This window comes from Podarcis bocagei (genome assembly GCF_964188305.1).
Source record: "Podarcis bocagei genome assembly, chromosome: 17".
NCBI lineage: Eukaryota > Metazoa > Chordata > Lepidosauria > Squamata > Lacertidae > Podarcis > Podarcis bocagei.
Genome location: NC_138143.1, coordinates 33,892,173 through 33,918,659, shown reverse-complemented (window position 1 = coordinate 33,918,659; position 26,487 = coordinate 33,892,173). Strand labels below are relative to the sequence as shown.

General features: G+C 45.0%; 1 protein-coding gene across 1 annotated transcript in view; it reads left to right on the top strand.

Moving 5' to 3' along the window:
• The window catches only part of EPHA1 (EPH receptor A1), an 88,028-nt gene that overhangs the window by 17,864 nt on the left and 43,677 nt on the right, over positions 1-26,487 (top strand). The window contains exon 3 of the mRNA XM_081176261.1: positions 23,776-24,051. Within this exon, the coding sequence (XP_081032387.1) occupies positions 23,776-24,051 (276 nt within the window). The remainder of the gene's footprint in view (positions 1-23,775; positions 24,052-26,487) is intronic.

Genomic DNA, 26,487 nt, shown 5'->3' with positions numbered 1-26,487 from the left:
TTATACGTCCGGAATACAGTCATACCTCATATTATGTTTGCTTCAGCTTGCGTCCCACGGTGACCCAGAAGTACCGGAAAGGGTTACTTCCGTGTTTCGCTGCTCACGCATGCACAGACGTGCAAAATGGCCAAAGCGGCAAATCACGACCTGCGCAGACGCGGGTTACATTCTTTTCAGGTTGTGAACGGGCTTCCGGAACGGATCCCGTTCACAACCAGAGGTACCACTGTACTTCAATTGTTGAGCTTTGCCCAACACCTTTGCCCAGAACAGCTCAACAGCTTTTGTTAAGTTGTGGGTGAACATATCAGACGACACAGCGATTCTTCAAACAGCTCTTGTTTATTCACAGGCCAGGACAGAATTGAACTGAAGGGTTCAGTCAGCCTGCTTATATAGAGCTCCAGTACAACGTTACTGCAACAACTTTCTAAAACTATCCAATCACTGAACGTCACTTTCGATCCCTTATTTGCATACTTATCTATAGTATCCCCCTGTTGGCCCAGGGTGAGAACTTCAGTACATAACAGCTTTTCTGTCTGGATTTTGACTGTTTGAAATATGGCAACCCTGTGCTGGAACTCGCCATGAATGCCTCCCTTGTTCTGTTATAATGACAAGGGTGCCCACCTGAGAGATGCCGGAACAAGTTCCAGTGAGTTCTGGCTGAAAAAAGGCCCCTGGTCTAGTTCATACGCTCCAACATTCTTCAGATGAAAATAGGGACATTTTTCACTCCCCCCCCCCCCCACCTCCGAAGCTCAGAGCATTTCTACCACCCTGCTCTCTGCCTGTACCTCAGAGCTGGTGCTTCACGCGAGGTTGGGCTTTGGCACTGGTAGCAGGCTCTGCTCCTCCTCGCTTGCTCTCCAGCAGCCGTGACGAGTTGCCCAAGTAAGGAATCAAACGAACTCCTGTGTTGCAAAGAGAACGTCAGCAATGTCTAGGCAACACGATGACCATGTACATATGCAGTAGACAATTGTTATAGAATTCCTTCAAACCATAACAAATACGAAATGAAATCTTTAGTCTCAAAGTCTCTGAAAATCTTTAAGTGAGGCGAGGTACCAGACTTTGTACGATGTAAGACAAGCTGTGAAGCTTTGTGTATTCAGCAAATATGATGTCCAACACAGAACAGTGATTCCGGATATTGACTACTGTTTTGTAGGATTCTTTGTCAGCGTGGTGGGAGGATATAGAATTGCTTCATAAACCCATTTATTTCAAATGAATGTAAGTAAATGAAAATAGCAAATGCTGTGGAACAGTACTCATGTAGTCAATATCCGTACATAGTCTGGTACCTTGCTGCATTTAAAGATTTTCAGAGACTTTGAGACTAAAGATTTCATTTCGTATTTGTTATGGTTTGAAGGAATTACATAAAGATTGTCTATTGCATATGTACATGGTCATCGTGTTGCCTAGACCAGTGTTTCCCAACCGGTGTTCCGCGGCACACGAGTGTGCCGTGAGACGTTGCCTCGTGTGCCGCGAGATGCCTGGAGGGAGGCGGGCGAGTCGGGCGGCGAGAGGCGGGGCGGCGGCGGCGAGGAGAGGCCGCGCCTCCTGCTGCTGCCTGGCGCTCCTCCTCGCAGCCGGCAGCGCTGCCTGGGCGCCTCCGCGCGACTCTGCCTCGCTGGGTTTGGTCTCCCAGCAGAGACGGGTCACACGCGCACCTCCCTCCCTCCCTCATCCTGCGCGGAGGGAGAGCCAGAGAGAGGCATCGCTCCTGCGCGGCGGGAGAGGGAGCAGCCGGAGCGATGCCCCAAACGAACGCATGGGACCGGAGGGGAAATCCTCTCCGAGGCGGATTGAGCGCAGCTGAAAGAAGCCTTTCGAGGAGCTGCCGTGTCCCCTGGAAACCCCCTTCCCAGCTCTGCCTGCCTGCCTGCCGTGGGGCTCGTATCGCCCTTTAAAGGGCGCGGGAAACTAGAAATGTGGGGACTTGGGGTTTTCCTCAGGCTGAATTCCGAGCTGAATTCTGAGCGAGGGACTGAGGGACGGCGGCAACTGAGGCGGCGGCGAGGATCCGCGTCGAGCCGGGGGCGGCTCCGCGGTGGTGGTGCCGAGCGGCGGGGCAGCGCGTGCAAAAGGGAGGAGCGCGAGACAGCGGAGGAGGAGGAGGCCGGCATGTCCGGGCAGCAGCAGCAACAGCAGCAGCAGCAACTCCCGGCGACGGCTCCTCAAGCCCCGCCGCCGCCCCCTCCTCCGCCCGCTATCGCCGCCACCACCACAACAGCTGCCGCCGCCTCAGTTGCCGCCGTCCCTCAGTCCCTCGCTCTGCTGCCTCCTCCCACCCCCAAAGCTTGGAGGTTCCCCGGCAAGGGGGAGGGAAAAAACTTTCACTTTCGTGCGTCCCTCCCGGCGTGACGCTGCGCGCTGACGTCACGGGGCGGGGCTTTAATGGTGGTGTGCCGCGAGATTTTTTTTCAGTAAACAGGTGTGCCGTTGCCCAAAAAAGTTTGGGAAACACTGGCCTAGACATTGCTGCCAAGGAAGGAAGTCAGCAGCAGCAGCAGCCATGGAGAGGCAACAGAATGCTCCCTCGCAGCTGCCATTGCTGCCACCACTGTCCCTCAGGGCAATCACAGGCTCATGGTCATCCCCAAGATCTACAGCAGTGGTGCTGGCAGAGAAAACGGGCATTCTGGGATCAAATCAGAAGCTGGGGTGGCTTTTGTAATCCCAGGACTGTCCCTGGAAAATAGGGACACCTGGAGAGTATTCTAATTTATTGAGTTAGGGAGCAGGCAGCAGTTTAGGGCTAGAAGAACCATAGGCCTCACTCTACCATGTTATAAGCAACTTTGGGTCTTCAATGTGTCTAATCACGACAATATTTTATACATCAAAATAATAATTTATACATCAAGATGATTACGGAACAGAAAATGGGGTGGTTGTAATCCCCAAAGCCCTAGTGAAATGTACAAAGTTTCATCAGGTTTCTGAAGCCCAGAAAGAAGCTAGCAAGGCATGTTTCAACAGAGCAAGTTTTCTACCTGTGGGGCCACCCCGGTGAAAGCCCTGCTCCTTGTAGGTGTCAGTTTTGCTTTAGTCACAAACCACACTTGGTACAGAGCTTTATTAGATGACTTAAATTCAGCAGGTTCATATCAGAGGAAATATTCCCTAAGGTGTCCTAGTCCCCAAATTATGTAGGAATTTTTTAACACAAGCAACATCTTGAATTTAGCCTTCAGAGCGATGGGCAGGGAATGAAGTAGTTCTCTCAGCTAGGCCACTCTTGACAGCGGCAAGGCTTTCTCATGTAAATGCATGAGCATGCTTCATAGCACTATGATGAATCAACATTAAGCATTATTTTGCAACAGGGAGCGACTGACAGCCAATGTGGTTCCTGGTGCATTAGGGTCACTATCTAGCCATTCTTGTAATTACTGGCTATTGTAGCCAGGCAACCATCTCCACAAACATTGCTCAATATGCTTCTTTGCCCCGTTATTCTAGCTGGCTCTGAAGCCTCAGGCATGCCCCAATCGCAAATTTTGCCAATTATTTCCTTGCAGACAAAGAGAAAGAGTCCATGGCCTGACGTTAGCCTTTGATATTTGTGTGCCTGTTTACACGTCGTCGACTGGCCTTGGCGTGAGTAAAGGGTAAAGGCTATGGCTCTTGTAACCTGGAGCTGCCCTTTCAGGGGGGAAAGAGGAAGGGCAACTGTGACCATCTGGTGCCACCCTGAAAGGAGCAAAGCCATACAGTCAGACGGAGGAACTGACCATTGGACTGGGCAGTCCTCAAAGAGGAGACACCTTCAAACCGAGGGCTAACCTCTGTAAAGGAGGGTGCATTGGCACCCTAAAAGCATGGGATAGTCTTCTGAGCTGTGGGCTCTCCCCTGTGTATAGTTAGGCTTCCTAGATGTGAGTATAACTATATCGAGGAAATTAAAGAGTTTTTAAAATGACTCAAAGATGCTTGCGGTTAAAACATGAAAATGAACGTGCTGTGAAATGTTGCCAGAAAAATCTGAATGTAATCAATTCTCACTGAGATGGTTAAACCTCTTGGCACCTCTCTCGTAATTTAGCAATCACCAAGAGTGAGCAGTTGGGAAAGAGATCAGGGAAGTGGGAAGGGCCGACCCATTTGCATGCACATTTCTTGTTAGCTAGCTATTTCTCAGAAACAGTAATAGATACTGGGTAAAGGTGAACTCAGTAAAGTTTCCCTAATGAGATACAGTGGTGCCCCACAAGACGAATGCCTCGCAAGACGGAAAACTCGCTAGATGAAAGAGTTTTCCGTTTTGGAGGTGCTTCACAAAACGAATTTCCTATGGGCTTGCTTCGCAAGACGACAATGTATTGCGAGTTCCTGCTGGTTTTTCCCCCTCCCCCCCTTTTTTCTAAGCCGCTAAGCCGCTTATCAGCTGATCTGATAAGCCGCTAAAAGCCGCTAATAGCGCTAATCCGTCAATGGGCTTGCTTCGCAAGACGAAAAAAAGCTAGACGAAGAGAATCACAGAACGGATTCTTTTCGTCTTGCGAGGCACCACTGTATTGTAGCTGGATTTTGCTCCAAAATGGCCAAAATTCAGGGTTTGACCGAAAGTTTCAGGGTTGTTGTTTTCTGCTTCTTTTGGGTTCTCAAGGAAAAGTAGATAAATCTCAGGGTAAGAGGTAAAGGTAAAGGGACCCCTGACCATTAGGTCCAGTCGTGGCCGACTCGGGGGTGGCGGCGCTCATCTCGCTTTATTGGCCGAGGGAGCCAGCGTACAGCTTCCGGGTCATGTGGCCAGCATGACTAAGCCACTTCTGGTGAACCAGAGCAGCACACGGAAACGCCGTTTACCTTCCCGCCAGAGCGGTACCTATTTATCTACTTGCGCTTTGATGTGCTTTCGAACTGCTAGGTTGGCAGGAGCAGGGACCGAGCAATGGGAGCTCACCCCGTCACGGGGATTTGAACCGCCGACCTTCTGATCGGCAAGTCCTAGGCTCTGTGGTTTAACCCACAGCGCCACCCGCGTCCCTCAGGGTAAGAAGGTGGGTGCAAAAAGGCAAATTGTTTTCTGCCTTCTCTTCCAATGCTTAAAAAAAGAACCACTTCCTTTTTACAACAGGTTTTATTTTTATTTTTTGGTGTTGGTATTTATTTTGCTCTTTTTCTGTGGAAGAGCAACAGCGAGGAGAACACTACTAAAACTGGCCCAGGCAATGTATCTGGGCACATATGAGGTATAGAGAGGGAATGACTCTGCACTGGAGATAAGACAGAAGATGCTTGAAATCTGTATTTTTTTAAAAGATAAATAAATCACGAAGTGCCTCCAGGTTCCACCCACCGTGCTGCAAAGTAAGGTTCCACATGCATGGGAGGCAGGCAGAATATTAGTGCAGATTTTGTTTGGTTTATTTTCTTAAAAAAAATTGCTGCTCCACCTTGGGCAGCAAAATCTCTCTTGGGCTGGCCTTGATACTTGGCAAACCCTATTCATGCTCAGTACCTATTACTCCAGGCATTTGTGGCTGGGGGAAATGTTCCTCAAGAGATCTTTGCTTTGTTATGGTGTGTCTGCTTTGTGTTGAAGTTTTCTCAGCCTTCTCCTGCAGAGTGGGGCTTGTCTGGTTTAACTGAGTTGTGTAGACCTCGGAGTGTGCAGCAGGTTTTTCATTCCTTCTTCTGGTTCAGTTAGGTAAACTCTTTCAAAAAGCCCAGGGCACTCAGCTGCTTAGGATCTGATTTAGGATGTGTGTTTGTTTGATTTGTATTTAGTATATTTGTTGGTGGAACAGTTCCATAGAGCGCTCCATATTTGGGGATATCTGGTGGTTATGCTTATGCGCGAGACGTCATTTTGTGTCTTTGCGCATGCGCGAGCGCCTAAACCTGGAAGTAACCAGAGAGTTCTCATAATATTACATTGGTGAATACTTTCCTTACTTTTGTACTATGCTTGGCTACGTACAAACTTGTAACTGAAATAATTTTTTGTGGTTTTATTTGTTGTTTGTAATGTTTAATGAAATAACAAAAATTGTGTAAAAGAAAGACTAAGAAATGTGTTCAGATGCTACTGACACACATAAATAACTATGCATTTATATTTACATGTTTCTTAGGGTCAGTCACCTGAAAAAGTTAATTACAACTTTAGAACCACTCCATTTAACCAATAACCGTATCCATTAATTATGCTGCTAATTAATTTTATGGAGCAACATATATTTTAGAAGGACATTTTCTGTGGAAACATATAGCAGCAGAAAATGTTCTGGGAAATTTCTGCCCCACCTTACTTGATGGGATGGATTTAATTACATCTGTCCACCGGTCTTATAATTCTCATGTTCAGTCACCAACCATTTCTCAAATGTAGTTCGGAACATGGTTTAAATTCATCCGAAATGTTAAATCTGCAATGCGTTTCCAGCATTTCGTGTTGCGTTTGGTGCCAAATTCACAGCTCAGAAAATCCGCGTTATTATACTCCTTCCAAAGATTTCCATGTTTATTGTTTCAAAATTAAAATGCTTCCGAAACAGAAATGCTTACTGCTGAAAAACAAACTAATTATATGTTGAAGAATACAAATGGAGAAGTAGGCAGAGGAATAATTGTTATGTTAAGTATCACAAAAAAACAGGTAGACCAACAAGAAACCACTAGCAGGGGAGGGCCCTTGTTTTTTGGGTCCTGACTGTGGGTTTCCCACTGGAATCTCGTTGACTTCTGTGAGAACAGGATGCTGGACTAGAGAAGCCATTGGTCTGATCCAGCAAGCTCTTCTTATGTTCTTATCTTTTACAGCCGATTGAATAAGATGTATTTTCAATATGAGAGACAAATGGATATCAGTTAGATTTATCAGGTATGGCAATCCTCCTAGATGAGAGCAGGAGTTTATGGACGAGTTTTTCCTCACTGCCCTCCAAGCCACAGCCTCAAGTAACAAGCAGCTATTGTTGCATAGCTTTCTGTTGTTGTTATTGCTGCTGCTAACTAATTCAATTTATATACAGTCATACCTTGGAAGTCGAACGGAATCTGTTCCGGAAGTCCGTTTGACTTGCAAAACGTTCGGAAACCAAAGTGCGGCTTCCTGCAGCCAATCGAAAGCTGCGTAAGCCCCATCGGATGTTTGGCTTCCCGAAATAGTTCGCAAACCAGAACAGTCACTTCCGGGTTTGCGGCGTTCGGGAGCCAAAGCGATTGAAAACTAAGCTGTTTGAAAACCAAAGTACAACTGTACTGCCTTCAGGTTGGTTCACAAGATCAAAGTTTTCCAGTGTGCTTTCAGTTTTCCAGTATTAAACCAGCACTGAGTGTACTGCACTAACCAAAGAAATAGTTCCATCTTTATGGGACTGAAAAAGACAAGATCTGATGACACTAAGGCCATAATACAGAACTCCCTTTCACGGGCGTAGCCAGGATTTCGGGGGGTGGGGGTGGGGAGGGCAGAACCGAGCTATCTGTAATGTGATTGGTCAGTTAGTTAAGTATTTTTATTTATTTACTTGATTTAGGGGGGCAGCTGCCCCCCCCACCTATGCTCATGTTCCCTTATGTGAAATAGTGTAGCAGGAGTTGCAGCCCCTCCAAAGGCTTATGGAGAGTAAATATCATCATCATCAATCTTTATTACGGTCCAGAGACCCAACAAACATTACAAATTAATACAGAGTTCATACAGTCTACCTCCAGGTTAATCAAGCACTTTGTTTGGAATATATATATATATATACATTAATTCCAAATTATAAAGAATTACATGCAAATCTCCTTCTGGGTTGCATTGCAGAGGACCTTCCAACTCAATTCTATGGTTCTATGTATGCATATACATTAACCTCTGTAAGCTGCTGAAGGGGTTGCAATACCTCCTGGCACACTATCTCACATATAGTGGATCTATTTTATCACCTCTGTGATCTAGGACCTCAAAAATGGCTTCTTTGATCTTAGCTAAGATTGCTCTAATGGAGCGGTGCCAAACTTTAGTACAGAATTCAAATTTGCGAAATTTTCAAATTCGTAAACAGAATCAAGTTTCACGTCCCACTGAGATTTGAGGCTGGTGGAGTTCCTGATAAGTAGTCAGACTGGCCACCTGATGCTGAGGAAAGGAATTTAATGCAGACGTTTCCCTTGGGTGGCAGTGAACTCTGTGACCCTTTGAACACCATTTTCACAGTCATTGCTCAATAGCGGCGCTCGCCCAAAGCAGCACATTATGGTGTAAGGATTTTAGCAAGGAGTTTATGTTTTTTGTGGACACAGGGTACATCTCCTGCCCTCATTATCAGATAGTCTTAAGTGTTGGCCTTGGATTGCTTATCTAAAAGTGTTTTGTACACAAGGCTTAAAGGTCTTCTGTGCCTCTGCTCATGGTTGGTGTAGAACAGAAGGTGGAACCGAGGCATCTGTATTGCAAATGTCTATTTTGTACGATGCAGGTTTTATTCCTGTTGGGTGCAGTCTGCATGCATGGAAGACCCTTGGGCAGTAATAAGACACCTTTCCTGGGCACCCCTCCTTCAGTTAGTCCTCCCTCAGTGAGTCTACCTCTTCACCACCATTGTCACCAACTACTGCAGCTCCTTTTCCTCATGATTGCTACTACCCACTTGCTTAAAGGTAAAGGGACCCCTGACCATTAGGTCCAGTTGCGGACGACTCTGGGGTTGCAGCGCTCATCTCGCTTTACTGGCCGAGGGAGCCGGAGTACAGCTTCCGGGTCATGTGGCCAGCATGACTAAGCTGCTTCTGGCGAACCAGGGCAGCGCACGGAAACCCGGTTTACCTTCCCGCCGGAGTGGTACCTACTTATCTACTTGCATTTTGACGTGCTTTCGAACTGCTAGGTTGGCAGGAGCAGGGACCGAGCAACGGAAGCTCACCCCGTTGCGGGGATTCGAACTGCCGACCTTCTGATCGGCAAGTCCTAGGCTCTGTGGTTTAACCCACAGCGCCACCCACTTGCTTGCTTGAGCAAACTGGCATTGGCGTCTACTGCTCCTTGTTGTTGGAGGTGTTGGGATGCAACTCAGCTTGTACTGAAGACTTGTGGGTCTGCACTAGATAAAGTAGCATGAGAGAGGAACTTCCCTAGACTGTCCTTTAACCTGTGCTGTCCTTACTTCAGGTGCTAGGCTGATACTTTCAGAGTTGCATATTTCCTTCTTCCTCCTAGCCTTGGGAGAAGATACATCTCTCTGTGTGTCTCCTGCTGATAACAAAGGGCAGGCATGGCTCGTTGTTGGAACTAGGAACTTTCCTATCAAATATGTCTTTCCTTTAATAAAGTTAGCTTTTTTATTTTCCTGAACGCAGAGTCTCAGTTATGGCCAAGGGCAAGGGGTGCTTATCCAGCAACCATTCAGTACTCAGTTCAAATCCCATTTTTAGGTCAATTTTTTTATACTTATCAAAATATATACAAAGGTTTATACCCAATACAGAGTATTTTTTTTATACTACACTTTAAAAATCTAATCTAAAAAAAGAACAAAAGCAAAGAGAAGGGGAAAAGAAAAGAAAAAAGAGAAAGAAAGAAATGGGAAAAGATAAAAACACTTCCATTTCTCTGTCTGTCAGCTAAATATAGTACCACTCATTAACATCCAACCATTCCATTTTCTGTAAGCCAATAATTTTTCCGTCTTCAAATCCCTTTCACGCAAAAAGTCCATAAGAAGATTCCGATCCTTTAAAAAATGACAGTAATTGTTTTTCTCTAATTAAACACATTAACTTTGCCATCTCAGCTAAGTCTAATAATTTTATCAGCCACAGTACGTAGTAGGGCTGTATCTTTCCATCCTTGTGCACATAAGAATCTCACCGCAATTCAGATTCCAAGCTTACATGTTAAGCTGTGCATAAGTTCCAAGACTTCTCACCACCAACATTGCCTGACCCTGAGCAAGCGGTGCGTGAACAAGTAGGCCGCAGTGATGAAGGGGAGGAATGGGTCCTGGAGGGGTCTTGTAAATGGGCCCCCTCCTTTGGTGCTGGCCCTGTTTTGAGTTGTAGCACATGGGGGGGTGTGAAACTCTGAAACTGCTGCCTACCAGGGGTGAAGCGAAGCAGTAGTGGGGGCATGGTTGCATGGCTGTACTGATGGAAGTGCCAGATTAGCAGGGGCGCAGATGGCAGTGCAACTGCTCAGCCTCAACTTTGCTGCCACCCTGCCCCAGCTTAGGTCCAGATAAGTCAGAGTGACATGGGTGTCGGGATGGTGGTTCTGCAATCTTAGGCTTTTAGGCAAGGCCTGCAAGCACACTCCTGTAACTAGCACTACGTGTTCAGTCCTTGTTAGCCTGGCTGCCCGAAGCCTTTGCTTCCTCAGAAACTTCTGGTCCTCCCTTTGAATTGCAATGGGAACCTTTTGGGAGAATGTAATAAGAGACTGATGGCTCTGGCCAGTTGAGTCCAGCATCCTGTTCCTACAGTGGCCAACCAGATGGGAACTGCTCCTGCAGTTTCCAGCAACTGGTATTCCTTTGACAGTGGAAGGTTCTTGTTCCTGCCTTCTCAGCTTTTGACAGGGCTTACTGGTTACCTATCAGCTGGGTGTGTGTTCCTGTGCCCTGGCTCCTGCAGTCGCCCAACTGCTCTATCTCAGCTGGACCCACATAAACCTCCTTTGGTACCTGGGACATGAAGACAGGATGCTTGGACACAAGGGTTGCCAGATTCCAACCTAGAGATAGTGCCCGTTCCTTTAAGAATTCATGGGGAACAGGTGTGGATTCAGCCGTTGTACCTGACTGATCTTCCACTAGTCACTTCTTCTCGATCTGCTGCTTTCAGGGAAGCAGGAATCCTGACTGCTACATTAGGGAAGGTGAAAGAGGGTGAAGGGACTGGAGACTCAACGAATGCATTCTCTTTCACTGCTTTGGACATTTCACACAATCAGGCAGGATCTCTGTATCCCAGTCTGTCAACCCTGCCAGGGAGAGTGGTATTACCCAGCCTTGTGTTGGCAGAGGAGGCCCTCCTGGTACTTTCACCACCTTCAGAAGTTGGCTTGGAGGGGTGGCAGCCAGGACACGGCATTATTTATGGCAGCCACTAAGCTGTGGAAATCCCTCCCCACAGAGGAAAAATCAGGCACGTTCATTGTGTAGGTTTAGTCATATGCTGATGACACACCTCTACCTTGACTCTTGATACTTGATATATATGTTTTTAGGACGCACCCTGTTCTTTCGATTGTATATTGTTTAAACTATTTTAATACTGTATGTTTACATTGATGTAACCCACCCTTCTTAAGGGGGAGGGTGGGTAGGAAATCTCATAAATAATAGTAATCCCCACATTTTCAACTGGGGGTGTCAGAAGTTGTACCAGGACCATATATAGGCAAAGTACATACAACTGAGACGCAGCTCTTGCCAATGTAACCAAGTATAAGGACACCTGGTACTTTAGCAGGGTTGCACTTTAATATATCATTGTTTTCCCTGAAGTCAGCGATCCACAGAGACAGATTTGGCTTTTCTCCTTCCAACATTAGTTCTTAGCAGTTATCACTAATGTTGTTTCTTAATAAATGTTCATCTGGTTTACAAGTTGTTCTGCGTAAACTGGTGGAAAGCATGATTAAAGGTAAATTATCAAGAACGAATCTTGCAACAGAAAAATCAACAAAGCTTCTGGAAAGCCTGACTGACCTTTTACAATTCTCTGGAAGTGTCATTAACCACATGGGCACAGTGATCCTGTAGAAATTGTCTACTTGGACTTTCAAAAAGCTTCGGCTAAAATTCCTTAGCAAAGACTCCTGAGTAAACTTAGCAGCCATGGGATAAGAGGACAGGTCCTCTTGTGGATCGGTAACAGATGCTAGAACAGGAAGCAGAAAGTGGGAATAAGTGCCCATTCTCACAATGGAGAGATATAAAAAGGGAGGCCCCAGGGGGCCTGTGTCTTCAAATTTGCTCATAAATTATCGGGATTTAATAATGTGCAGTGAAATGCCTAACTTTACTGATGACACCAAATTATTTAGAGTGGTAAAAACAAAACAAAAAAGGATTGTGGAAGAATAGCTCAAAATATCTTTTTTGTGGATGAGTGGGCATTAAAATTGCAGTTGTGGTTCAGTGTAAAAGAAATGTATACTGATGCATGTTGGGGCAAGAAATCTTAACTCCACATGTTCACCAATGGTATCTGAGTTGGTGGTAAGCATATCCCAGGACATACAGTGGTACCTCAGGTTACATACGCTTCAGGTTACATACGCTTTAGGTTACAGACTCCGCTAACCCAGAAATAGTGCTTCAGGCTAAGAACTTTGCTTCAGGATGAGAACAAAAATCGTGCTCTGGCAGCGCGGAGGCAGCAGGAGGCCCCATTAGCTAAAATGGTACTTCAGGTTAAGAACAGTTTCAGGTTAAGAACGGACCTCCGGAACGAATTAAGTACTTAACCCGAGGTACCACTGTACGAAGGAATTGTAATGTGGACAGAGGCCACCACACTAAGAGACACATGTGCCGCTGCCTCCCATGCCGCATCAGTTTCCAGGCTGCCACATTTCAGATTGCAGGTGAGGAACTGAATGTTTCAAAAGTTCCCCATTTTGTTTTATTTTATTTTTAATCCCTCATAACAAAAGCTGTTGCTCACTCAAGAAGGTGGGCGAGAATGCTCTCCCTGACACACTAGTTTTATATGTCTGGAGAGTTGTTTTGTTTTGTTTTAATGTGTGGGAGCGCTCAAATAGTCAACCTCTCACTTGCAATCTGAAGTACAGTCAACAGCAAAGGATTTGTCATGTCAAGCTGCAGATTGCATGGCTTGGCTCTATACAAAAGAGGTTTATAGGTGACAGACTCGGCAAGAATACCTGCATCGGGCGACGTGTACCATCATGAGGGCAATCCCTCAGAGGCTTGTTTCAGGTGATCCATCGCAGCTCCCTTTGTACAGAAAGGAACATGTGATCCACGAATGCAGCCTGTGACTCACGCAATTACAGCTTCAACTAACTTTGCTTGCTTTGCATGTATGGGCAGTTATTACCTCCTTTTGTCTCATTCACCTTACTCACCTCTTTACTTTGGAGAGCAACAAGAGCAACTGCACTGTGGGTGCCACCAAGTCATTTTGGCAAGCTTTGGATAACGCCTTAGGAATCCGCCTGCAAAAAGAGCAAGCAGACTAGAATGGTTGTCTGTGCAATGTGTGCATGGGACGGGGGGAAGTGCTCTAAGTGGGTTTGTTTGCCCCCTTGCTTCATTTTTGCAAAGAACAGTGGGTCTTAGTAGCTCCAGGAGGCGTCTTTGAGGAAGGCACAGCTTTGTGCAGCTGCCTGGGAGAAAGGGACTGGTGTAGAATTCTACAGAAGTTATTTCGGTCCTGTGATGCACTAGGTAGGACACAACTAGATATTTAAAAAGAAAAAAACATTAAGGAATTGCTTAAGGAATTTAGGATGTGGGTGGCGCTGTGGGTTAAACCACAGAGCCTAGGACTTGCCGATCAGAAGGTCGGCGGTTCGAATCCCCACGACGGGGTGAGCTCCCGTTGCTCGGTCCCTGCTCCTGCCAACCTAGCAGTTTGAAAGCACGTCAAAGTGCAAGTAGATAAATAGGTACCACTCTGGCGGGAAGGTAAACGGTGTTTCTGTGCGCTGTTCTGGTTCGCCAGAAGTGGCTTAGTCATGCTGGCCACATGACCTGTAAGCTGTATGCTGGCTTCCTCGACCAATAAAGCGAGATGAGCGCCGCAACCCCAGAGTTGGTCACGACTGGACCTAATGGTCAGGGGTCACTTTACCTTTACCTTGTGAAATGGTCCGCGAATGACCAGTGGGGGAGCACACAAAATAATGATAGCCCACATTTTTTAATACAGTGGTACCTCGGGTTAAGTACTTAATTCGTTCCGGAGGTCTGTTCTTAATCTGAAACTGTTCTTAACCTGAAGCACCACTTTAGCTAATGGGGCCTCCTGCTGCTGCCGCGCCGCCGGAGCACGATTTCGGTTCTTATCCTGAAGCAAAGTTCTTAACCCTAGGTAATATTTCTGGGTTAGCGGAGTCTGTAACCTGAAGCATAAGTAACCTGAGGTACCACTGTAGAGACCTGCACCCCAATTTCCTGTACATAAAGAAAGCAGTACTCCCTTTGCCTGGGCTGCAGGAAACATGATCCCTTAGAACTGAGTTAAGAGAAATTTAATTTGACCAACTTCTATTGCTGGTTTTGGTGAAAACTTGAATTGCTGAGTTTCTCTTTTTGTTTTAAATTTAACCCTATTTTAAAATATACTCCTTACCCTTCCCTTCCTTTATTCAAATGGTAATTTAGCCAAAAGATGGTATAAAAGATTTGCTGAAACTTGAACTCTGCACATGCACAGACCATATAGGAATTCCAATCTTGGCTGCTGGGTTCAATCTGGCTAAGAGAGAACAAGCATCACAAGTATTTAGTTGTGTTTAGTCATAATTTAGTCACACTTAGACCTACTGAAATCAGTGGGACTTAAAATTTGTCTTTGAGTATATGCAAAGTGCCTTTTACCTCATCACTGAAACTGCATCCTGTACCCTTCAAGTTGGGGAGAATAGATTCCAGAGCCACATTCTCTGCCCGAATTGCCTAGAACTTGCCTTCTTTGCCACTATGCTGTGCAACCAAAACGTGCTCTGTCACCCTCCCCAAAAGTGGGGGAGACTATTCCTAATCTTCTCTCGCTCCACAACTCTGTTCCAGCTCCTCTTCACAAAAAGGCGGGGGACACACCTATTTTCCATTACATTCCTCCCTCCACCTTCCTGGCCACAGATAAAGCTTTCTGCACAAATAGTCAAATTCTTGCCAATTATTCAAAGTTCATTGAGATCTACATATGACCTCAGGAAACACCTATTTCCAAATACACACACGCACATAGAAATCCCATTGATACCAATGGGAATCACCCCCCCCCCCGTGTCTAATTGGTGCATGGGGATGGGAAATTTTTTTCTAGTTTAAACTGCCTCTCCTCATGTGCTGCAGTCACAATAAACCACCCACTCCTGCAAATACCTAATATTTAATTTTAAAAAAAACAACAGCCATGGTTACTAATCACACTATTAAAGTAACATCTGTTTATCATCAAGTGGATAAGTGCTTTGATTTGTGAGATCTCTGACTCCAGGCAGAGGGTATGCCTGTAAGGTTTGGGATAAGGGTACATTTAGGGTGCTTTGTGGAGGCCCAAGATTGACATGGGGGAAATTCACAGCTGCCAAAACAGGTAAACAGGTTTGGGCTAGAACATGACAATGTTTAATTTAGTCTCATCTGAAGATGATTCACCTACAGTAGAAGAGATGCATTTTCTCAATCTAGCTTCTGCCAAACATAACACAGTCATCATCTCTTTTGCAAATTTTATATTTAGCAATTGGTAATTGACTTAAATAGTTTTCTCCTACAGGAAATTTCTGTGGAATTTCTAAAGGCACCATTCCATTTGTTTGTTTGTTTTAATACAGTCACTCACCCTTTGAAATTATAGGCGTGCTTCAATATTTCTTCATGTTTGTTTGCTTTATTATTCTGTAGTACAGCATCATGCACAGTGATTGTGCTGTACAGATACTGTATTAATAATCTGAGTGTTTGATGTTTGTATGTGTGTGGAGTCTAAACTCCCAACACTCTTAGATGCCTGCCCATAGTGTACAGTTGTGGCCGTCCCATCCAAATACTTTGAACATAAGAAAATCCCGATTTTGGGGGGAAGCAATTTCCTATATAAAAAGGGGTGGTTCAAGTATGATGACAAGACTTACTGGTCCTTCAGATAACCTTATTTAATGAGTTTGCAAACACCTGGCTAATCAGCAGCACATAGGTACTTGCTGAAGAGGAGGGAGAAAGGTTGTTTTCTGCTGCTCCAGAGAAGCGGACACGGAGCAATGGATCCAAACTACAAGAAAGAAGATTCCACCTAAACATTAGGAAGAACTTCCTGACAGTAAGAGCTGTTCGACAGTGGAATTTGCTGCCAAGGAGTGTGGTGGAGTCTCCTTCTTTGGAGGTCTTTAAGCAGAGGCTTGACAACCATATGTCAGGAGTGCTCTGATGGTGTTTCCTGCTTGGCAGGGGGTTGGACTCGATGGCCCTTGTGGTCTCTTCCAACTCTATGATTCTATGATTCTATGATTCTATGATTCTATGAAGTTCCAGCGAGTGGTTAGTTCTAGATCAACACCCAAGACTAATCCATGGCAAGTATTTAAGATATTCTCCCTCATTTTATTCTTGTTGGCGGCCTTGGGCCCAATCAGCATGTATTCAGGATACTCTGAACTAGCCACATTGCTGTTCTGTTGGGAGAGAGACAGAGGGAAGCTACAGAAGGAGCAATCAGGTTGTGTTGTTTTAGTTTAAAGAAGGAGAAGGATGAGATGTTTTGGTTTCTGTGCTGATAAAAAAAAGGCTTCCTTTATTGCAGCACAGCACTCCCCCAGACCCATTAGTCTTTTTCTCCATAACCTCTGTTTCCCCAATCTCTCCCTCTCTGCTTAAACTCTGTGTCTGTGTAATTGCTCTGCCAATTGTGACTTCCAGCTACCACTACCTCTACCTGCCCTGCCTTCTGCCCCACCAGCCCTAGTGATCAGAATCCTGCTCCTACTGCAGGGGTGGCTAACCCCCCAGTCTGGGGACCTGATTCAGCCCCTCAAAGCAATTTTTCTGCCCTCCTCCCCTGTCTTACCAATTTACTCTATGCTAAGAGAAACAACGAGGGACGCGGGTGGCGCTGTGGGTTAAACCACAGAGCCTAGGACTTGCTGATCAGAAGGTTGGCGGTTCGAATCCCTGTGACAGGGTAAGCTCCCGTTGCTCTGTCCTGCTCCTGCCCACCTAGCAGTTCGAAAGCACAGCAAAGTGCAAGTAGATAAATAGGTACCACTCCGGTGGGAAGGTAAATGGTGTTTCCGTGCGCTGCTCTGGTTCGCCAGAAGCGGCTTAGTCATGCTGGCCACATGACCCGGAAGCTGTATGCCGGCTCCCTCGGCCAATAAAGCGAGATGAGCGCCGCAACCCCAGAGTCGGTCACGACTGGACCTAATGATCAGGGGTCCCTTTACCTTTACTTTTAAGAGAAACAACAAAAAATTAAAGAGGCAGAGATGTTTAACAACCCAGCACCTGATAGAGATGCAAATCGCCCACCCCCTATTCATATATCCTTTGATGAGTGGGAAAGGGGATGATAACACAGATCACCCAAGGAGGAGGCGTGTACCAGAACGTGCTTGTGTGCAAGAATGTGGGGTGTTCACACACACTTTTTGCCACACATTGCTGTTTTTCTAGGAAAAGAGGTGCTAGGACTCGCCATGAATGCCTCCCTTGTTCTCTTATAATGGCAATGGTGCCCTCCTGAGAGGTGCTGGAACTGAGTTCTGGCAAATTCTAGCTGAAAAAAAGCCCTGACTACATCCATTTCTGGTAGGCAGTCCCCAGAGTGTAGGCCAAGGATCAATGCAGCCTTTAGTTGCATCTCCCTTAAGTCATCAGGGAAAGAGCTCATTCTCTGGACTGCTAGTGAAGATCCTTCTTGACTGGACTTGCCGGGGTTTGAACATGGGATCTTTGTACATTTTAATCCCGCCCTGTCCCCCAAGGAGAACAGAGCGACTTTCATGGTTCTCCTCCAGCCCTGTTTTATTTTCTCAACAATCCTGTGAAATAGATTAAGCCAAGAGACAGTGGCTGGCCAAAGCTTCCCAGCTGAGTGTGGATTTGAAACTGGGTTTGAATCTGTAATCGCTTCACCACACCAGTTCTTATGTGTACAAGGTGTGCTCTCTGGCACACAGCTGTGGACTCCCCATGCAGCTTCTTTCCTTCTGGTGGAAGACCCCACCAAAATATTGAGAAGCAAGAAAACATGTCTGCAAGTCAGGAGTAACTACTTCAGCATTCGCAGACAGTGTTGTGTGTGCCAGATGATGGTGTTTTAGGGACAGGATAACAGCTATGTAGATAAGTCAAGAGATTGACTAGCCGGGGTTATTACTTTGTCATCACTGTAACTTACCAGTTTAATGGCCCTGCATGTTTTCGGGACATGCATTATTCAATTTAGATACTCCAGACTTTAATAGCTCAGCAGGTTTGGCTTGCATCTGCTGTACACTTGAGAAGCAGGAAAGGCTGGAAGTTCAAAGTAAGCAAGCCAAGCCTCACCCATTGTATTCCGGGCAGGTCACCAAATCAACAAGGAGTGCGATGCAATCTGGCAGGCTCTAAGGACCTGAGATGATTGCTTAGCAATCTCAGATTCCTAATTAAAATGGGGGGGGGGATGAGGGGGCATGTTCTACATTCCTCCTCTAGTGTGGTTTCATTCCACATCATTAGCTTCCATATAGGTTGTGGATTCTGCTAATGTCTTAACTCATGTGTCAGCTATGTTCAGAAGCACTCTACTTTGGAATACCAGTTAACAGGGAATGTTGGAATGGAGATATTTATATCCACTGCACCTGTCCCCAGGTGCAGGGAAAGAAAAAGAAATCTAGATAGAACCCTACAGCGCACTATAAAGGTAAAGGGACCCCTGACCATTAGGTCCAGTCGTGACCGACTCTGGGGTTGCAGCACTCATCTCGCTTTATTGGCCGAGGGAGCCGGCGTACAGCTTCCGGGTCATGTGGCCAGCATGACTAAGCCACTTCTGGCAAACCAGAGCAGTGCACGGAAACGCCGTTTACCTTCCCGCCGGAGCGGTACCTATTTATCTACTTGCACTTTGACGTGCTTTCAAACTGCTAGGTTGACAGGAGCAGGGACCGAGCAACGGGAGCTCACCCCGTTGCAGGGATTCGAACCGCCGACCTTCTGTTCGGCAAGCCCTCGGCTCTATGGTTTAACCCACAGCACCACCCGCGTTCCTTTGAGCATAACATACAACAATACAAACAACCAAATAAAAGACTTCCTTTATCCTGTATCTGACCTCCTTATTTACTTATTAGAAACTGTTTCCTTTATGAATAATTATTAAGATTTTTCTAATTATAACTTAAATATCCACAAAGTCTCCTGCAGACATTAATTGAAACAAGTCCAGGTATGTATTTTAGGGCACTGTTTTGTGAAGTATTCTCTGCATTTTCCCCATGCTTTTTGAAACTCTTGTCTAGTGTGACCTCTAATTGCCTCTGTTAATCTAGCCAGTTCAATATACTCTAAGAGTTTATCTTGCCATTCCTTTTTTGTTGGCACAGTTTCTTTTTTCCAGTTTTTAGAATTAGGATCCTTGCCACTTCTGTGGCATAGAGGAATATTTTCTGATCTTCTCTTGCTATACCTGTGTCCATTATCCCTAGTAGAAAGGCTTCTGAATTTTTCATAAAGTTATACTTAAACATTTTTTTAAGCTCATCATACACTGTGTTCCAGAAGCTTTTGATTTTTTCACAGGTCCACCAAACATGTATAAATGTCCCCTCTGTTTTACCACACCTCCAGCACAGATTTGTTTTTGTCTTATACTTTTTAGCTACTTTGGTAGGTGTTAAGTACCATCTATAAAACATCTCGATTAGGTTTCCCCTCAATACTTCACAGGCTGTAAATTTCCAGTTCTTTCTCCATAGTTCTTCCCATGCTGTTAAGTTAATGGTTTTCCCAATATCTAAAGCCCACTTGATCATTATCTCCTTGACCTGTTCGTCTTTGACCTCCCACTCCAATAATGTATCATATACATTTTTGATATTACCTTGGTTTTCTTTTGTAATAACACTTTTTCTAATAATGAAGGTTTGTTTGAGAAACCTTTTTTTCTTATCTGTCCTGAACATTTCATGCAATTGATGGTATTGGATCCGACCCGTAAGGTGTTTAATTTCCTCATAATCTTTAATTACCAATTTATTGTCTTTCCCCCTGATCAGATCTTTATATGTGGCCCATTCTAATTCCATATTTTTCTTTTTTATTGTAATTGCTTCTAGAGGTGATGCCCACCATGGTGTTTTCGGTTCTAGAAGATCCTTATAGTTTGTCCTTGTTTTATATAATGATTTCCTTATGACATGATCCGTAAATCCCCCTAATGAGATACCTTTTATTTTAATATCATTTCTTATGGCATTCATCAATAATTCAAATAATTTCCTTTTCATGCTCTGCTTTTGTGCCTTCCAAGGTTGTCTTCTAGGCCACTGTTGGAGACAGTGATAGAGCATAAGCAGTGTTTACATTAACACCCAGTAGTAATTGTTTTTAGTTGTTGGAATTCTAGATACTGTAAATAAATAGTAACAGGATGTGGTCTTCATATGCATGATCCATAAGACACATATTAACTCTTTTGTGCACCTTTGCAGTTATTACTAATGTTGTCAACCAATCAAATAATATTTGGTTGATTTAAAATTAATAAATGATTCATCAGTTACGTTAAATTTTTTTTAAGCATGCATATTGCCACTATTTCAGTGTAGGAGCCTTTTGAGACATTGAACGAAATGTAAAATAACTAGCAATTTAATTAATAAAATCTCACTATTAGAAGGGTCATCTTTACATTTTTAATTCTCATTCCCTTTTACAGTAACACAAGAGGGGCCTCAAAAGAAGTGGAGGGCGTGACGCGACAAGAGATATGTTCCTAAAACCTGCAGATCCATCAATTAAAATTTCCCTCGTCAATTGAAATTGGCTCCCACTGATCAAGCAGCTAAGCCTTGGGTTGATTAATCTCTTGATTAAATGAATTGCGGCTTGCAGCCCTAGTTATGACTGCACTTGAAAGGATAACTATCACTTACAGGAAAGCATCATTATGCTTATGCAGAGAGAGTATTCAAATTCAAAAACATCACCTAGGAAATTCTCAGCACTGTAAGGCGGGCAGTTCTGTACTTGCATTACTGTAGATGAGCAGCTGTCTAAGGCCACTCAGTTTTTTTTAAGATTTAGAACATAAGACCAAGTGGTCCATCTGGTTGGGCATCCTGTGCTCACATTTGACCAACCAGATGCATGTGGGAAGCCTCAAAGCTGGACCTAAGAGAATGACCGGGGTGAGATTTCTGCTAGGGAAATTCATGAGTCTTAGCCACACTCTGATCCTACTGCATTGCAGAAGCCCCAGCTAAGCTTTTCCAAAAGCTTTTGGAATCTGGTCCATCTGCTGATGTTAAGGACCCCTCTGAGGCTCTCTGATATGACATGTTTGCAAAACACTTTGAAGGGGGGAAAAATCACTCATACCCGCTATTCTATGGAAATAGATCAGTCTATGGAAATGTCCATAATTCTGTCTGGTCCTGAGCTGTTAGGTGAATTGTTGAGGCCTGATGTGTTCTATGTTATAAGTCAAGCACTGCTGGGAATTGTTTCTTTTTGTTTTTCAATGTATTTCCTATCGGTAAAAAAAGTTTCTCTGGCACGAGCAAATTTTTAATCTGAAAGTGTGGCCCAGATAAAAAGTTTGAGAACCACTGTCCTGCACTAAGGACTTCAATCTAGGTTCTCCCATGGGTGCCCCTGCCATCTGAGTAGAGATGGATGGCTCTTAGATGGGCTACTGAGTTTTGGTGGCCCAGTTATGGAAAGATATGCCCAGAAAAACTTGCTTGGCATCTTCCTTCTTGTCTCTTTCGTGTCTAGCAAATGCCTTTTTATTTTACCATCAGATTTTAATATTGAGTATTGCTTTGTGCCGCTTTTATAAGTTTTATAAGCCTACTATATCCCTTTGTGTCTACAGTTCAGTTCTTTCATTCATTCTTGTAAACTGTCCTGGGAATTTTATTGGAGGATGCTATTAAAAATACTTTAAATAAAAATAAACGATAAATATATTAAATCCTTTTCCTGGAAATGATTGTTAAATCCAAATCCTGGAAAAGGCAGTTTGTAAATCCAAGGTGTGCTGCAAACTTCTTTCCCAGCCTTCCGACCTGAAAGGCTATACTTAGAAATACCTGTGATTTCATCTGGCGCCATCTATATGTGCAGAATGTGCCCTGCTGCCAGATTATGAGCCCTGCCTTGCTGCGCATCCTGATATGAATCAATCTGATGCTTGAGCCTTAGCCATTAAGGGCAGGTGATTCTTTCTACAGGAAGCAGCTAAGCAAATGAGCTCAGATTGAGTGACTTGTGTGGGATAACAAATCTGGTTAATCTGTTTCTTATCCTGCCAACAATTTCTTCTCCAACTTCCCTTGACGTGTCATCCATAACTTTATCAACCCTATCAGGTATCATTTGCCTTGCTTTTGTGTTACCTAAGAGAAGCAGCGTGCCCTCACTCTAGACTAGGATTGTGGAAGAAAGACAAGTGGGGTGTAATATCCAAAAGTGACTCCACAGAGTCACCACGGCTCATGCGTCTGTTAGCAGCCCCCCCCCCCAAACACCACAGATGTTGTCTCTGCATGCAGGGAGAAGTTCATCAAAAGACAGCAATTGCACAATTTAGAGTTCATTTGCCTAATGCTCCCTTTTAAAATAACCCTTTAGGGGCTGTGCCAAAATTACAAAATTCCTGATAGCGGGTGGTGGTCTTAAATCACAAGCTCTTTTGAAATAGAACCAGAGAAGTAATTTTCAAGGGAGTGCCTTTGCTTGATTGCTTCAATCTGAAGTAGGGTTCTCTCAAAGGTCTCGGAAGAATACAAAACTGTAACTTGGCCCATTGTCTTATATTGAAGCAGCTTCTATCACTGTGGCAAAGTAATATGCAGACAGCTACGTTTACCTTACACTCTTCAGACTATTTAAATAGTAATTCCTTTCATTTGCACGAGAGGGGCTAGTGAGATCTAATAGAGAAGTCTCGTAATCCCCGAATTACAACCCCCCAGATTTTTCAGGGTTGCCAGAACCAACAAATATGAATCTGTAGTGGCAATAAGCCCTGGAATCCAGCTTCTTCCTTCTGGCAAGGACAACAACTGTGGCTTGGCAATGCTAGCATTCGTAATAAACTTGTTTGTCTCCAGTGGGAGCCAATATGAAGGAGAAGGCACACAGGAAATAAATCTGTTGTGCTGTTATTGTTGTATCTTTTTCTGCCTGCAATTGCATTTTAAATGGATTTTCCCCCCACATGGATGCCTGCTTTAAACACAATACTTAGACTAAAATTTTCTCCCAGAAGGAGGAGGATTGATCTTGTCTTTTCTAATAAATCTATAGCTCTAATTAGAAACAGCAATGCTACACAGTATGTGCCTTTGGTATACAGATAGCCAAAAACCTGTGTATCTCAACTTGCAACACACATACATGACACACATACACAAACACTCATTTCTTCAATGAACTTTGCTTTCTGTGCATAGATTAATGCAGTAATTCACAAAGAGGATATACTTACCCACCCACATGAACCTATATAAAACTTATGCTCTTTCCCACACCCTGCAAAGAACTTCCTCTTTCTGAACTTCTTAATTCAGGAAAGCACTGGTGATTCATAGATAAGAGACCTTGTCGATTCCTGCAGGGCAGGCTGGGTGACTAGCAATCCAGCACCTCAGAACTGGAAGGCTTGGAGAGCTGCGCTGGATGCACACCCTTCTGTTGGCAGGGAGCCAGTTGTAGGTGCTGTGAGCCATAGGCTTGTGGCCTGCGGGGGGAAAGGATCCTGCCCCTCCAAAAGGGGTTGTAGGAAGCGGCTTGAAGCAGCCATAACCTGCCTGGAAATGTGAAAAGCATGACTTCTTTGACAGCCTGATAAAACTCTCGGCTAACATGACTCTTCCCCCATCCCCTCTCTCTTTCCCCCCAGTGGAGTGAGGTGCAGGAGATCGTAAACGGCACTCCGATGTACATGTATCAAGACTGCAGCGTCCTCTCGGAAGGCGATACTGACCATTGGCTGCGGACCAACTGGATATTCCGAGCCGAAGCCTTTTCCCGCATCTACGTGGAGCTGAAATTCACCATCCGGGACTGCAAGAGCTTCAAAGGAGAGGCGGTCAATTGCAAGGAGACGTTCAACCTCTACTACATGGAGTCGGAGCAAGATGTTGGCATCCAATTCCGCCGCGCTCTCTTCACCAAGGTCAGCGGGGGTTGCAGAGCTACAGAAAGTTTTCAAAACTTGGCTTGCTCAAGAGCAGAAGGAACCTCCAGTCTAAACAACAGCAGAGGGGAAGGAGAGATGAGAATGAGCAGAATGGTTTGGGAGAACAGGAGTCCTTTGGGTGGCTGAGTTGCAAGAGTAAAGGCTGTGGGTAGGGATGTGGCAGGAAGCAAGCAAAAGAACCCAAAAAAACCCCCAGGGTGGAGCAAGGCCATGAAGCTTGCACAGGGTGTGGAAGTAGACATGACTATATGGGCCCACCCAGATAAATTTTCTCAGGAATGAGCACTCTTTGGAGTCAGTACTGAGCCCCCTGCCCTTGTAGCAGTGCCCCTTGGATTTCTGTTCCGCAAAGCTCCAGTTTTCAGCTGTGATGCAAACAGGAGAGCCTTATAACGAAAGGGGTGGGGAATGCTGTGTACAACATTACTTGGTACAACATTTTCCACATTTCCTCTTGTTCTGTTGCTTTCCCTGCGGGGTGTGGGGGAACCACTCTTATGCACTCAATTGGAGCAATCAGCAATTCATGTTTTATCACTAAAGAGCGAGTTTTCAGTCGAAAAGGAGCAGAGAAAGGGGGAAACCACTTGGACCCATGCCTAGAAAGCATGGATTAAGAAGAAAACCACTCGGACCCATCCTTTCTAGGCTTGGGACAAGCAGAAGTATGGACAAACCCTGAGGATCTTTTTACACATTACACATGAGTCGACCTTTGTTTGACACAGAGTGTACACAGCAAGGAGCTATGGCCAGTCACAGGGTTTTTTTTTGACATAGCTGTCAACCTTCCCTTTTCTTGCGGGAAATTCCCTTATTTCAGCACCGTTTCCCGCTGCTTCCCGCTGCTATCCCAGATTGTTAGATATTCCGTAGACTGTCTCCGGGACAGGTGAGGCTGCTGATCCCTTATTTTCAAATCTGAAAGTTGACAGCTATGTTTTTTGAAAATCTGTTTCTGTACGCTTTAATTTGTCACAGTCACATTCTATGTGTATGTTTAAAAGATATTAGATTTGCATTTTAAAATATGCCATGCGAAGGGGCCCTTAGCCAAGGTTTTCAGGAGCATTTTCAGTGTGGAAACCCCTGAATTCCAGTGATGCTTGGAGCGAAGCCAAATCCTTGGGAATCAGAGCATCTAAAAGTGCAAATACCGCAGTGATCAGATGCTCATAGCAGCTTGCTTGCAAACAGATGGACAAGTGGGGAGCTATTTGCACCGATGTGCTCTTCAGTCAGATTAAGGAAAAAATGTGTCTTGGAGGCAGACAGTTTTCAGACAGGGGAAAAAATACAAAATATACCAGTTGTTCTTCATTTGGCTGGTTCTGACTGCATATTATTTGACCACAATTAAAGATTGTCAGGTATTCCACAAAGACAGTGATGCCTTTTATAGAAGGCGGCATGGAATACCTCTCCGAAAAGAGGCCACTCTTGCCCTTCAAAAGAGACTCCTGCAAACAGGAGCCGCTGTTGTCAACGGTTGCAAATGTACAATCTTCTCCTCACTCAAGAGATCCTCTTCTCTTGAGGATCAAGTCTGGAAGGAACGACGAGTCCTGTCAATCTGAAGCAGAAGAGTCTATGCTGAGTGCAGAGGTGGAGAAAGATGGAGGCAGCGCACCCCAGATGTCATCCTTGAGGGGGGCGACATCGCCGCAGGTGGTGCCCCCCCCCGGGACGCTTGCCACCAACCACGAACCCCCCTGGGATGCTCCCTGCTGCCAGCGCACTCCTCTGGGACGCACACCACTGCTGGCGCACACCCCTGGGACACTCCCCGCCGCCGGCACTCCTCAGTGGGTTCCACCTCTGGCTGAGTGCTGATTTGCTGGATTCCCAAGACACCATAATAAAAGTTATTTCCTTCCCTGCCTGGAGCATTTTTCAGATTAAACGTAATAATTCGTTTTTTTTGTTTGTTTTTTGTTTTTTAAGCGAGACAACAAACCAACCAACCTATCCCTGTGGATGGGTTAAATGAGCAAATAGCACTTATCTAACATTGCAGGCAGCACTATAATCAAAGAAAGAACAACAGCTGGAAGGTGATGGCCCATAAGAATTGTGGAAAGAGAAGCCAGTCGGGCAAGGAAATTAGTGGTCAATGTGAAGCAAATAAGTGCATCATTTGAAGAGCAAAGGTGGGGAAGATGCAAGATCTTACCCTGCAGAAGCCAAACAAGGAGAAGAGATAAGTTATGCTGGGGGCTTAGGCACAGCTTTAAAATGGAGGTGGCTAACCTGTGGCCTTCCAGATTTCATTAGACTCCCAGTTACCATCAGCTCAGTTGGTAGAGCATGAGACTCTCAGGGTCGTGGGTTTGAGCCCCACCTTGGGCAAAAAGATTCCTGCATTGCAGACGGTGGACTAGATGACCCTCGTGGTCCCTTCCAACTCTACAG